Source organism: Bos taurus, chromosome 28 (assembly GCF_002263795.3).
Source record: "Bos taurus isolate L1 Dominette 01449 registration number 42190680 breed Hereford chromosome 28, ARS-UCD2.0, whole genome shotgun sequence".
In the NCBI taxonomy this organism is placed as follows: domain Eukaryota; kingdom Metazoa; phylum Chordata; class Mammalia; order Artiodactyla; family Bovidae; genus Bos; species Bos taurus.
This window is the reverse complement of record NC_037355.1, coordinates 14305279-14319586: the sequence shown is the minus strand read 5'-3', so window position 1 is coordinate 14319586 and position 14308 is coordinate 14305279. Positions and strand designations below refer to the sequence as shown.

At 39.1% G+C, this 14308-nt stretch overlaps 1 protein-coding gene and 1 long non-coding RNA gene across 7 annotated transcripts in view; one reads left to right on the top strand and one right to left on the bottom strand.

The window, feature by feature from the left end:
• Positions 1-7737, top strand: part of LOC101906006 (uncharacterized) — a 475458-nt gene extending 467721 nt beyond the window's left edge. For all 4 annotated transcript variants that reach the window (XR_009493246.1, XR_003033095.2, XR_009493247.1 and 1 more), the window contains 3 exons: positions 2942-3156; positions 4918-5097; positions 7222-7737. This is a non-coding gene — a long non-coding RNA (uncharacterized lncRNA). The remainder of the gene's footprint in view (positions 1-2941; positions 3157-4917; positions 5098-7221) is intronic.
• The window catches only part of BICC1 (BicC family RNA binding protein 1), a 347769-nt gene continuing 334044 nt past the window's right edge, over positions 584-14308 (bottom strand). For 2 of the 3 annotated variants that reach the window (XM_024986876.2, XM_024986877.2), the window contains exons 19-21: positions 11418-11578; positions 8726-8825; positions 584-3205 (exon numbers count right to left, since the gene is read on the bottom strand). In XM_024986876.2, coding sequence (XP_024842644.1) covers positions 3075-3205; positions 8726-8825; positions 11418-11578 — 392 coding nt within the window. In that variant the 3' untranslated portion in view covers positions 584-3074. Of the gene's footprint in view, positions 3206-5858; positions 5938-8725; positions 8826-11417; positions 11579-14308 lie in introns of all 3 variants that reach the window. The other variant, XM_024986878.2, reaches the window with a different exon arrangement.

Genomic DNA, 14308 nt, shown 5'->3' with positions numbered 1-14308 from the left:
TATTGTGCTAGAAACAATTTTTAAGAACCACCAGCACAGGTAATTGGGGATAATTCTGGGAGTATAATGGGTGGAGGGCCAGGGTTTCTCTGAGATTTAGACAAATCTAGAATTAATAGTCCAGTATCCATTCTGTTTGAGAGTAAGTTCAGACACGATCTCAGAGCAGGGCAGAATAACCATTCAGTATGCTGGCACAGTCAGTCTCTGAAATGAGAACCTGGGTCAGAAAGCCCAGCTTCACTTTAGTAAGGAGCTCCTTTGCTGATGGATGAGGTTGTCAAAGCGATCATACACTGAAGTCTGTATTTTTAAAAAAGAAGAATGAACAAGAATAAAACCTGTTTCATCATCTTACTCTTTATATATGTACCTATTGGTGAGCACAGAAAAAATGATTGATGATTACTGGTGCTGGATTCTCTGGCTAAAATAAAGTGCCTTCGTTTTTTGCTGAAAATGAGGACTGTCAATGCAAAACAAGAGTATGGACAGTGGATATTTAATTCAACTTGCAGAAATGTCTTTCAATTCTGCTGAGAATAGAAAAGTTAGAAAACAAAGACACATTTCATGTAGCAAGGGCAATACAAAGGGGTTATATAAATTTATTTTTCATATAACAACTGATTAGAAAAATTCCCATTTTCAATGTTTAATTCCATCTCTCATTTTAAAAAAAAATCACTAAAAGGACAAAAACCCACACAAAAATACAATCTGTATCTGTTCTATATTTACAGATAACCGGTCACTATTAAGGCACAGATCGATTAAAAACATTTATTCAAATAATCCAAATATTTTGTGCATCATATAACACTGACAACATGGTATACTGTAGTGTCATATTCCCTTCATTGCATCGAGAAAGTGAGAAGAGTAATTTCCAGTGTTTTTATTTTTTTTAGCCACTCTATTTAATCTAGGTTTAATTGGGAGAGTTTTCCCTTTGGCATAATATCAAAGCACTGTTCATAAAACCTATATCCACTCAATACTGCAAATTCATTCCGTCTTCCTCCTGTTGCAAATGCATGGTGGAGAGTTGGGAAAAGACTCCAAATGACTGTTTTGTGGGGGCCAAGATCTTATTAAAGAAATGATAACATTTAGAGCACTGTATTTTTGCACAGGAAACAAATCTGGAATTCTTATTGTATGCTGAATGTGTGGCATGATGTGTTCATATAGCCGTATATGTCAGGGAGCTCCATGTGCTGACCTGCATCCATGCTCCCTGTGTGCAGGATGATTCCGTTCTGTTTGCAAAGGGAACAATTTAGTTCTACATCCATAAGTAGATACAGTTCCTTTTAGAAATGGACATCCCCTTAGTGCTCTTTGATAACTTCATGACAGGCCCGTTACCTATGCCTTCAAGGTAACCAGTACTTTTTAAGTGAACATTTTTCTGCGTGCAATATTTCTCTCTTGGGTTTTGTTCTTACTTTAACGATTAGCCAAGTATTTCTTACCCCACATTTGTACGAAAGTCCCCAGTTGTGTGTATGACTCTAACGCTTTCTGGGAGAGCACTCGGCAGTGGTTTATGTCCATGCAGAAGAAAGTCTTGAATACTGAACATAAATAAGGCATTACAGTACAGGGAAGTCACCACATTCCTAATGGGAAAGTTTTCCAACAAATTCATACACTTGGAAATAATATTGCTTTGAAGAAAGAGAGGCACTTAGTGATTGTCTTCATGGATTGAAAACCCTTCATAAATCCACAAAAAGATGTCTGAAAAGACCCAGAAAACAACGTTGCCTGATTTCTTGGACTTTCACAGTATCAAGATTGTTACAATGAGTTTAGCCGCTTACAGAAGTCTTATTTTTCCTCCTTCAGAACTCTGCTGTCTTTATAAACTGTCACCCTAGATAGAGACTTAAATAAAACCTTTCCAGTCTCAAGAAACCCAAGTCTACTTCAAGCAGACTGATATGGTTTTAGGAAAGTCCTATGACCATATGGAGCACAGCTAATGTGTACACAAGGACAGTAATGTATTTTTCCTCCTCATGGCAACAGTGCTGTCTTGTCAGATGATTATTTGTCTTTTTTAAATAAAGTGACAATCTAGGGCTCCAGTTATTGAATGCCGTCCATTCTCTACCATAAATCTCTAGTAGATATCAATTTAATCAGTTATGTACTGTATGCTTATAATATCTAAAAAATAAAAGTTTGATATAAATAAGTGTCCTTTAGTGGCAGTATACTAAAAATAGCCCTTTGCCTTCAGACAACCATTAAAATCACTTTAGCAATAAAGGCAGCAGCTAAATATGATGACTGCAAAGGGTTAATATTGCAAAGTCCATTTGGTCTTTCTTTGCTCGCACCTGTTCCAGTGAACTTGGTTCATTATAAAGTATTTCTAGGATGTTGACATAAATGAACAGAACCGGTCCATAACCAAGGGGAGTCACTTAGGTTTCCCAAAGTCACAGAATACTCTGCACAAAAACTAATAATCCAGTACTATTTCAAATAAAAGTTTAACGCAGTCAGAAAAATGTGACTAAATCTGATTTGTACCAATACATCAGGTGACATAAAAATGAGAGAGAGATAATTTCCACAGGACAAGAAATTAGAAAGTGTAAAGTGCTGAAAGACCTCAATAATTATTTTAAAGCAGTACCAGAAAATTCCACTTTGATTATTAAAAAAAAAAAAATCCCCAAATACTAAAACAAGCAAACAAAATAACTTCTGTGTTTTCTGGCATCCCAGATGTCAACTCATCCTTCATGTTAAGTAAAAAATCAGTGCATATGTTATATAGGTAAATAAAAAGAGGAAATAAAGCCCTACCCCCATATTGCAAATTCTGTCCAGTTGCCATTAGGGAAAAAAAGTAATCCTCATGTGGCATTTGGTATGATGACATAAGAACATCTTCTCTCTTTTCTTCCTTCTTGGCACAAAGTTCAGGCGTGAATAAGATGCTTTGGTCCTGATACCAGACACCCAGAATGCTGAGGACGGTGTGCAGTGAAGGCTGTTCACAGATCTCCTGCATCCAGCTTGACAGCTGGAGGGCACATGCCTGGAGGGCACCGCTACCAGCGGCCACTGACGCTAGCAATGTCCGCGTGATACTGACGGGGTAGCCTCCCACTTGCTCCACCTTCCAGGAAAGAGGTGCGTGTATTTGGCGGTTCAAAGAGCTTTCTTCGGTTTTTATTTAGTTCTGGAGAGAGAAACAGAGACTTATTAGGAACCCAAGGGAGAAGTTCTAAAGTCTTCAGGACTGGGCAGAAGAGCTCAGAAAATGGTGATGCAGTAGGTTTGGGTGGGGGTGGCGGGGGGGGGGGGGGGGCGGAGTCCGGTAGGTAGCAAAAGGAAAACCTTTAAGTTGACCATCAAGACATTTTTGAAATGCTCAAAATCAAAAGTCTGATATGAAAGGCAGCATGTGTAGCTGAGAGAACCAAGGACAGCAAATCATTTTACTGCAGTTTAGAAACTCTCTGGGGAATATGTCATTCTCAGAACCCTTTCAAGCCCAAATATACAAAATAGTTTGACCTACCCTAAATGTCCTTTCAGAGGCAAAGGGAGGGGGGCCATCAAAGTTGGTGGAAGGTACATGATAGGATGTACTACCCAGTGACATAGAACATTATTACAGCTCATTAGACTCATCCATGTCAAACAGAGTGATCATTAAATTATTTAAGTCAGACATGAAACGAGGACCTCGTACCTAAACACGAGACTACTTAAAAAGCGGTGACGTGTTAAGCCACAGCCTGGTGGCTCCACTGACTCACGATGCCTACACTCCTCGAGTCAGAAAGAATTATATGAAGAAATATATCAGTGAGAGGTTTCTTTGAATAAAAAATCAACTTAGTAAAAACAGCAACAGTTAAGGAAATTAATACAATTGAAAACAACCAATACGTGAATCCAGATTTTCAGGGAAAAACTAATAAGATCCTGGAATTTAGTTTTATATAATTTAGTTTTGAACCAGAGTGCTGTTTAGTTTCTTTTCCCAACTAAAAATTATTAATCAGAATAGTGAAAAATTGAAGCAGCCTACCTGTTCATGACTATACAGTGTCCTGTCCTCCCCTCCATACACACATTCACAAATCCTCAAGTCAACGGACGTAATTATTACTAATGAATACACACAAGTACACAGAATTGTCAGACTAGAAAGCAGTGTTTCTGATAGCCACCAAATGCAGATACAGCTGACCCTGAATACCGCGGATTTGAAGAGAGTGGGTCTACTTATAGAAGGGTATTTTTCAACAGTAAGTACTACAGTATTACAGGCCGGGTGGAAACTGCAAAGAAACTGTGGATACAAAGGTGACTATAAGCCAGTTACATGAGGATTAACTCTCGTGTGGTTCAAGGGTCAAATGTATCTTCAGATTTATTCTATCTCAAATATACAGATTAAATAGTTCATATGCTTAAAGCTGTTGTCTTTCTCTAGGAGGATGGTGAAGCACCTGATTCAGTACCTTTAATAATCTGCGTAGTACACAGAACTTCTTCAACCATATACACGCACACAACCCCATTCTAAATTCTGAGGTTACAGAAAGCTACGGCTTGCTACAGGAATGCTGGGGATGAGAACAGACTCAAGCAGGTGGCAGGGGGTCCGAGGTGGCCAGGGACAGCCATATGGCCAGATACACTCTTGTCTCCCAAGTTCTTGAAGAGGGACCAGAACCCTTAACATTTCACCCCACTTGCTTTCCAAAATGTAACTGACTGTCTCAGGGGTGATGCAAGAGCGGAGACACGCGGTTCCTGTGCACGTTTAGGTCTTAGGGGAGAAGAGAAACAACAGTGATTTATCACAGCCTACATTCATTGCGTGCTATTTAACTCCTCCTTGAGGGTCAGATAGTATTACTATCCTCAATTTTACAGGTAAGAAAGTTGTGTTTTACAAAGTAACTTGCCCACGTGGCTGTTGGTGACAGAGCTGAAACCCTGCCTGCCTGATGCAAAGGACTCTGCCACCAGCTGCTGTGATCCATCCATTGGGCAGAGACCACCTGAGGTATCAGGAGTACAAAGTTGAGAAACTGGTAGTTCCAGGTATGCCAGGTAACAGAGCTTTCCTTCATAATTTATATCTGTACCAAAATTACTTTCTAAATAGAAAAACAAAGCTTAGAAAATAAAGAAGGAAAATATTACAAGCAATAGACACATGCAGGCATGCATACAGATGGCTACTGTCTCAAGTTCCTACAGAAAGACAGTAGCAGTAACATTCCTATTACATGTATGTCATTTTAAAAACAATATATAAAATCACAATTCAAGACAGAATTGAATATATTTAAAGGCAAACTTATAGCAGAGTTAAAAATAAATGATTCCCCTTAAACACAGCCTGGAAAAGTTTTATCACCTTCAGATAGGAGACTTTCTTTGGCCTCCATTTTCTTTGGGGGCAAGAACCCATGAGTCAGGAGGACATTCATTCCCCCACTACAGAGAAGGAAAAGAAAGGAGTTAGATCAAACACTGTTTTCAGATGCTCATGGAGAATAATTGGGCCATTGAAGACAAAAATTTTTAATAGACATTGAAAACTTCATTCTGAAAAGTCACATCAACTAGATTTTTGAGAGAATAAATGATCATGAAGATTTCAGCCATTCCCTAAAGATGTAATTTCTAAGAGTACATACATAGAGATATTCCAAGTGTGAAGCAGAGAGAGAAATCTTTTAAGAGAGATTATCAAGGATCAAAGTCCTACTGAAGAGACTTTAGTTTCTGTTTTTTAAATTAAAAAGCAAGCTCCCTCTTCTGATTTTTTTCAGTAAGCCTAAGGGATAGTTTGAGAAAATACCAACCTTTTTCTTTGAAATTCCAAGGTTCACACAATCCTGGCAGCTCTCAGGATCTTGTTGCGGATCTGAACAGAGTCACAAACTAAAAGAATAGGTCGGGAAATGTTAGATCTACCTGAGGCTGTGGTGGAAAGCCTGTCAACAGGATGCTACACTTCCTGTCGCATAGTCCCTGTACGTTTAGTTAACCAATCACTACCATACTCAGAGAGAAATCCATGAATCTTCCAAAAATCATGTATTTGGAGGCAAAAATTGTTTTCTCTGACCCATCTCTAGAGGAGAGGAATCTCATCTCCTCCTGTAATATTAAAATATGTGTCTTCTGGCCCAAGATTAAAAGCAAACCAAACCCAGTACTGAAAGAACAACTCAATTATAAGTTAAAAATCTACAAAAATTTTAAAAAGTAATTTGAGCAAACTCTGTATCTAGCCAACCTATGTAACCACAAGACAGACGCTAAGGCCTCCCTGCTACCCTGCGTCTATCTGGAAGTGAAGTGTCCTGAGACTTTAAATGAATGTCTTTGTTATCAGAGGAACTGAATTGGAAAAAGAAGCTTTTCAATGAAGGGTTTCTCAAAAACTTACTCCCTGCAGAGAAAATGATTTACCAGGTTCAAACAAATGCACTCACCAAAATCACCCTTATAATAATCAAACACTTCCTGCTGTACAGAGCATTCATAAGGTATCTTATTCAAAGTTTCTAATTCCCTTTAAAAGCAAGAGGACCTGTGAACCCCACTGAGAGAGGCAGTCTGTAGAAGCAGGATATAACCTCAGTTAGAACCACACTGAAGACGATGACTCGAGAAATTATTTTTCTTAAATGAGAACTGAAAACCCCTCATGTTTTGCACCCTAGTCCCCCCCACCGCCCACACCAAAACCGACCCAGAATCACCACCAATGTATTCCAGAGTACAAGTACTGATGATCTGCCTGGAATCTATGAAAACATTTAGAGACATCTGCTTGTTGCTGGAAGCTTTACAGTTTGGAATTGGGTTGCTGCACAAAGGAACGACTAAATTTTCATTATACAGTCACAGACATTCCACAGACCTCTAGTGAAAAAGTATAGAGTTCTGAAACATACACTTCTGTGGTATAAATGTGCGGCCCCACAGTATAGACATGGTGATTGAGTTAATAAAGTTCCAAGTAGTATATTAATTTCATTTTCAAATTAATAAAAGAAATATAAAAAATATATGAAGTTAATTTGGGTCCAGAAGTAGCCTTCTGAAACTTAGCTTTCGGGTAAACAAGTTGAAAACTATCCTACTGCCACATATAGTTAAAAAAAAAAAAAACAAAGGGGAGTACCCTACTAATGATACATATTGTTAAAATTGTAGGTTATCTTCACTGTGTCTGATGATATACCATACGGAAGGACAGATATTAGAACTGGAAGGTGACCTGACATGATGATATACTCCAGTCTATCTTCATGATTAAGAAACCAAAATCAAAAGAGATCTGGAAACTCACCCAAGGGTGTATGACTTGGAGAGGCAAATCTCGGATCTCCTTATGTGAACAGTGTTCCTTCCACTAGAACCAAGCTAATTTTACGAGTGAACAAGAAAAACAGTGGCCGCCCTATGGAGCTCCATCAGTGCAGCTGCTTCAGTACACAGCGGGCAAGAAGACTTCTCAGACTGTTATGTACAGAGCTCTATCCATGGAGAGGCCTACCAGGCTGCTCAGTAGCTCAGTTTCTACCCCATTTCAAGACTATTCTGCTTATATCTGCTTCGGATATTAGGTCTGTATATAAGATTTCCTGTGGGGAGGTCGGTGGGGTTGATCTGCTTCTATAATCCAATGGAAAAGCAATCTGCTGCTAAAATAAAATGGAAAAGCACTGAGGCTTTTAATTTCATTTGATGATTTGATTAGCGAATATTGTTTATAAAGAACTTTCACCAGTTGGATGCCACTGCTGGCCTCAAAGGCATAGCCTGCAAATTTGGTGTTTTGAAAAAGCAACATAATTTTCTCATCACACCTAACATTTGGCTTCTGCCCTTGCTGTCTCTTTTTAAGAGACTGGCACACATATAAAATTGGCATTCATGAACTTAATCAGAAAATCTTCCATAACCTTGTTTTGTTGCCTCCCAAATTTCTTCCTCATGTTTCTCTGAACACCTTTTTGAGGTACACTGTTATGACTCTTGGCTTACACTCATAGGACTCTTGGCCATTCCTTTCACATAAGAGGTACCTAGTAAACATGCACAGCATTTTCTTACACACAGAACACGCGAAAGATGAACAAAGGCAGTGGTCTGGGAGACAGACCTTCACACTTTCCTTCATTCTGTGACTGCTTTCAGGATACTACCCTCTTCTGTGACTCGCAAATTCTGTTAAAGCTTTGGGGAAAGTTAAAAAGCATTAAGACAAGAAATACTGCCAGGTTCCAGCTGTACCGAAGAACATTTTCTTTCTCTCTGCTGCAGTGATCTCAGCTGCTCTACAAGGACACGTGTATTTAAAGCATGACAGCCAATCCAGAATAGTTACTCATGAACCCAATGATTAGCACTTAACACAACTGCAACACAGAGATTCAAACTGCTCCTCCATCCCCATGTTCTGCAAAGGGAAATTCTGGTTAGATCTCTCGAAAGAGATCTGTTTTCAGGGATGACACTAGTCAAGGCAGGTTTTCAGGCAGTGCCTTGGTGAAGGGGTGGGGGTACCCTCAGCATCTGTTACACTGTTAGTGGAAAAACACTCTGAAACCACAACCACAAAGCTGCCAGGTAGGAAGCAGAACCAGCCTCACTGGCTGAGACCATGGCAGAGAGTCTCCAGGTTTAAGATATAAAGAAGAACAGTTATATTCACCTGAGATCGCAAGCAGCATTTTCCTTCTGGCACCAAAAGTCGTGATTCCCAGCTCCTTCAGATCCTGATCTGTGAGAGTGAGGAATGTCTGAAGATCGATCTGTGGGTGAACAAGTAAATCTATGGTCAATATAGTAAGTGCTTAGTTCTTCCTTGGTATAAGTTCAACCAACTGCTATACTTATTATGCTTTGCCGGCTTCCAAAGAACAATGGTCGTGGTACAACCACCACCGAAGGGACAACAGTTAGGTCATAAAGGTGGTCAAATGAAACCAATGATTCTAGCAGAAGACTCTGTATACTTAGTCTTACTGCAACACACTTAGGTCTTAGCATCCTGGAAGCCAAAGCAAAAAGGGAAAAAGAAATGGCACAGTTTTTCATGCCCTGATAAAGAATATATACCCGTCCAGAAGAGAGAAAACATTTCTTAGTTTTAGATTCTGACTCAGGTAAGTATATCTCCATTAAAAGGGACTGAATAATACCATATAGTGTATCTCTAAGTGTGCTCTACATAAAAATGAGAGCAGAATTCACAGTGTAACTCAGACCCATGATTCCCTTGGCTCAGTCCAGCTGACCATCTCTGAGAGTGGCATATATGAAGTATTCCAAGAGACAGTATAATTGTACTTCCTGGCATCGGCAAAAATGTGTGGAGGGAACCACCCCAATAATCCCATCCTGCCTTGAAAACCACTAGAGGGGCAGAAAGGCAATGGGCTCTGAAGCCAGAGAGGCTTGGGTTCAAGTTCTGATTCTGCAATTACTCGTTGTGGGCACTCAGGGTTGATGATACCTCACAGGGTTGTTCGGGGCATTAAACATGATCCTAGATATAATGAAGTGTGTTCGTTAAAGGGGTAAAATAGTCAGCAGCTATGGTTAGCAATAATGTATTCAGACGTATCATCTATGAAAGTTGCTAATCTTCATCCTGCTTACAATATATTAAATCTCACATGGTTACTTAATGGGGGATTCCTGTTAAGTCATATCTGTATATGAGAAAATATCCTATATGAAGAGAACAGTACCAAATTTCAACACACCTGAAACTAGTAAAATACACTTTTTATTCAAATTATATAGCAATTAATTTGAAATTTTCTGTTTTGATTTTGAAGGTTACATCCAGATCTTGAAAATCCCTTTCATTTATCATTTGCAACAGGTCTGGAGATATTTTTTTTTTTAGCAATTCTATCCAGTGAAGACACAGGGATCCTCAAACTCTTTTTAAAGGGCCAGAGAATAACTAGTTTAGGCTCACCAGGCCAATACTGTCTCTGTTGCAAGTACTCAAACTCCATTGATTTAGCTCAAAAGCAATCATGGGCAATATGAAGTCACTGAGTTGGTATGGCTGTGTTCCAACAAAATTTTATTTACAAAATTAGGCAGCAGGTTGCAGTTTGCCAGTATGACATTATGTTTTCTTCCTTTTTGAAGTAACTAGATAGCAAGCACCCATATTAAATTAATTTATGTGCATCTTCAAATAGGAAATACAGATTAAAAACAAACCCAGGGTATCACCAAATACCATCTAGTTACTTATTTCTAAAACCTGATGTGCATGAACAAGTTAAAACTCCTCAGCTTTGAGCTTCTCAATTAGCCACCTGCATCCAACCAGCAAGACTAAGTAAATAAATGCAGGTCTTTAGTGCACAGATGATGAATGTGTTATTCAACTTAGAAAATCTTTGGCTACATGAATACTAATCTAGATTTAGAAAAAAGGAAACAAAATAGTTGTCCTAAAGTCCAAAATACACATGACAACATTTGGGGAGTGTGAAAAGAACAAAAAAGTTCAGCAATTAAACTTAAATTATGGACAAAACATTAAATTTATGCTATAAAGTGCCTAATAAAAATCTTAGATTCTTTGACTAATGCATGCCAGGGAATTACTGGCATATGCTCTTCCCATAAAGTAAAGCCAACTAGCATGAAACTTGGATGATGTCAGGATTTGGAAAATAGATACATTTAGAGAACTATTCTCTGAATAGTTTCTGGTGCCTTGATAACATGACAACATGATTAGAAAGAACCATGCTTAGGGGGTCTTCTCCTTATGCCAGTGCATCATGGCCATGGCTGATCAGTTTGACCAAAATCCATGGTAGAGATGTTTCAGAAGACATCTTAGTTCTGTCTCAGTTCAGACAAAACCCAAACAGTAAATTAATAAGTTAACATCTATAAAAAGCACATTATATTCTATGAGATCACTCTTCCGTAATATAATTAGGATGGCGTCAAAAAATAACTATGGTTATTTATTTCAGATGCTATTAACTTTTAAGTGCCACAAATAAAGATAACAATGATGAAAGAACAAAATCTTCTTAAATATAGAGTTGCTGCCAACCTTCAGGAAAGTACGAGTCAGAAGTTAATGTGAATCACAACACTCATCAGGTCTTTTAGCTAAAACTGGCGAAGGATAGCTGTGTGTGTTTCTGCAAGCACAATTTCCTCTATTTCTGCCATCCTGTGTTTACCAGTTGCACTAAATAAACTAGAAATGACAATTTTCTTGGCAAAAACAAGCTATGAGACTTGAATAAATGCTCAGTGAAAGCACAGTCATAGGTCAATGAGGGATTTCCTTCTAGAAGTCATCATACATACAACCAAGACAAAGACGCCTGGGAAAATAAATACCGACTGACCTCTTGTTGCTGGAAGACGTCTGTGTATTTGCCCAGGCCCAGTTTGCTGAAGAGCTCAGGGAGGTCAGAGCCTTTGAAAGAGCTGCTCAGGTTGCAGCCGTTGCTTCCTGTCAGCGAGGAAATGCAGTCCATGTAATTGCTGCTGCTGAGATAGTGTTCCGCTGAAGGCAGAGCAGAGACAGGCGTGAAGTGGGAATGCCCAGAGAGAAGACGGTTTAATTAAAAGTTTTAATCACTCAAATATTTCAGATTCATTGTTTTGGGCTGAATAGAGCAGTTGCTACAGAAACACAGCAAATCCTTTACTGAAACATTGGCTTTTCATTAAGGAAATGCTGGTAATTGCTTTCAGGGAGGCTCTTGCCATTTAAAATGGTACACTTGGGAGACAGCAATTCAGCAACAATGTCTCTGTAGTTAATAATCATTAATCATATTCTCCCTCAGCATTCAGAAACATTTGCTCTTTATAATTGATTTGATGTGAATTAAATGAGGAATTGGAAGGAAGATCCCTAGGACACAATAAAGGTAAGGAAAGTTACGGGCTCCTCTTGCATGCAGGCTGGGCCTCTGTATCCACACTTGTGCTTTCCTATGGTCAAAGAAATTCTGTGATATTACCACATATAAATCCCATTTCCCTCCAACATAACTGGGCAATGAGTTCCTGAAATAGAGTGCTCCAAAATGAAGAGGAACATGTGAAATGAAAAGAATGATGCTGGAGTTCCTGCGTTTAACTTACAACAAACATATCCACCTCTTAGGGGAAATTCTAAGACATTTCAAACTTTGCCTGGATTCTCCTCCTGATCTGGCGGGTAAAGATTTCTATGTATTGTCTGTGGTTCTCAGACCCAATGGCATGCACAGCTGGGTGACAGACTAGTGAGCCATACCAAGTATTTGACCAGATACCCACACACCGTGCAAGGGCAGCTTTGGAGAATCTAGCAGAGCTGTGCAGCCATTCCTGTCCCTCTAATCAACAATTAACTCTCCTCCCTTTGGGAATTCTACCAAAGATGCTGCTTTGGCAAGGATTCCCAGAGAGATGAGGGCAGAGGACACTCACCAAGCTAATAAGATCCATCTAATCTCCTCTAGGATCAATGCATTCAGCAAATCTAAGAATGTTCTGTATGGCCACTCATCATTTTCTCTGGTTGTTTTCATCTCCTGGCTCAGAAGTCCTAGATAGGTCTCAAGTGGAAGGAATTTCTTCATAAGGTTTCTCTTTCTTTTAAAAACAGATGTTTTATCTCTTTGGGGAAGAATATGTAGGGGAAAGGATCTAGGACCAAAGTGAAGAGGCCCTGAGCCCTGGAACACTCCACCAATTGAAGGTAAGACCCCAGAATCACTAAAAAGACTGAGGAGTAATGACCAGTGAGGTAGTGGTTCAAAGCTGATACAAAACAGAGTATGATGATTGCACTGGAGCGACTCCTGGACTTGACAAAACGGAAGCAGGCTGGCTGACCATACAACTTGCTGTCCCAATGATAAATTTACTCTCTTTAAGGGGAAAAAAGGCAACCTCAATGTCCATCAACAGAGGAATGGATAAACAAAATGTGGTACATATATACAATGGAATATTACTCAGCCACAAAAAGGAACAAAATTGGATCATATATAAAGATACTGATGGACCTAGAGACTATCATTTTGAGTGAAGTAAGTCAGAAGAACAAATATCATATATATTAATGCATATATGTGGAATCTAAAACAATGGTACAGATGATCTTTTTTGCAAAACAGAAATAGAGACACAGATGTAGAGAACAAATGTATGGACACCGAGGAAGGAGTGGAGGGTGATGGGATGAACTGGGAGATTGGGACTGACATACATACAGTATTGATACTATGTATAAAATAGATAATTAATGAGAGTCCACTATACAGCTCAGTAAACTTTACTCAGTGGTCTGTGGCAACCTAAATTAGAGGAAATTCCCCAAAAGAGGAAATATATGTATACGTATCACTGATTCACTGTGCTCTGCAGCTGAAACTAACACAACATTGTAAAGCAACTGCACTCCAATAAAAAATTTTTAAAAACGAGAATAACAGTGGAACAGTTGGTATAACAGGGATTCCCAGAGAAAACCTATATATTCGTGACTTTGAAAAGGGGGTCAAGAAAATTACCTAAAACTTTTTTGATCAGTACAGTAGTCATTGGCAACTTGTGGCAATCGAGCACCTGAAATCTGCTAGTGGAAACTTAAAATTTTTCTGTAAATGTGAAATAACACACCATATTTTAAAGACTTAGTACAAAAATGACATCTTAGAAAGCAGGGAACTAAAATGGATAGGAATGGGTGAATTTAATTCAGATGACCATTATGTCTACTACTCTGGGCAAGAATCCTTAGAAGAAAGGGAGTAGCCATCATAGTCAACAAAAGAGTTGGAAACACAGTACTTGGGTGCAAGCTCAAAAATGACAGAATGATCTCAGTTCATTTCCAAGGCAAACTATTCAACATCACAGTAATCCAAGCCTATGCCCAACCACAGATGCCGAAGCAGCTGAAGTTGACCGATTTTACGAAGACCTACAAGATCTTCCAGAAGTAACAGCAAAAATAAATGTCCTTTTCATCACAGGGGACTAGAATGCAAGAGACACCCGGAACAACAGCAAGTTTGGCCTTGGTGTGCAAAACGAAGCAGGGCAAGGGCTAACAGTTCTGTCAAGAGAACGCACTGGTCACGGCAAACACCAATTTCCAACAACCCAAGAGACGACTCTACCCATGGACATCACCAGATGGTCAACACTGAAATCAGATTGACTATGTTCTATGCAGCCAAATATGGAGGAGCTCTATATAGTCAGCATAAACAAGACTTGGATCTGACCGTGG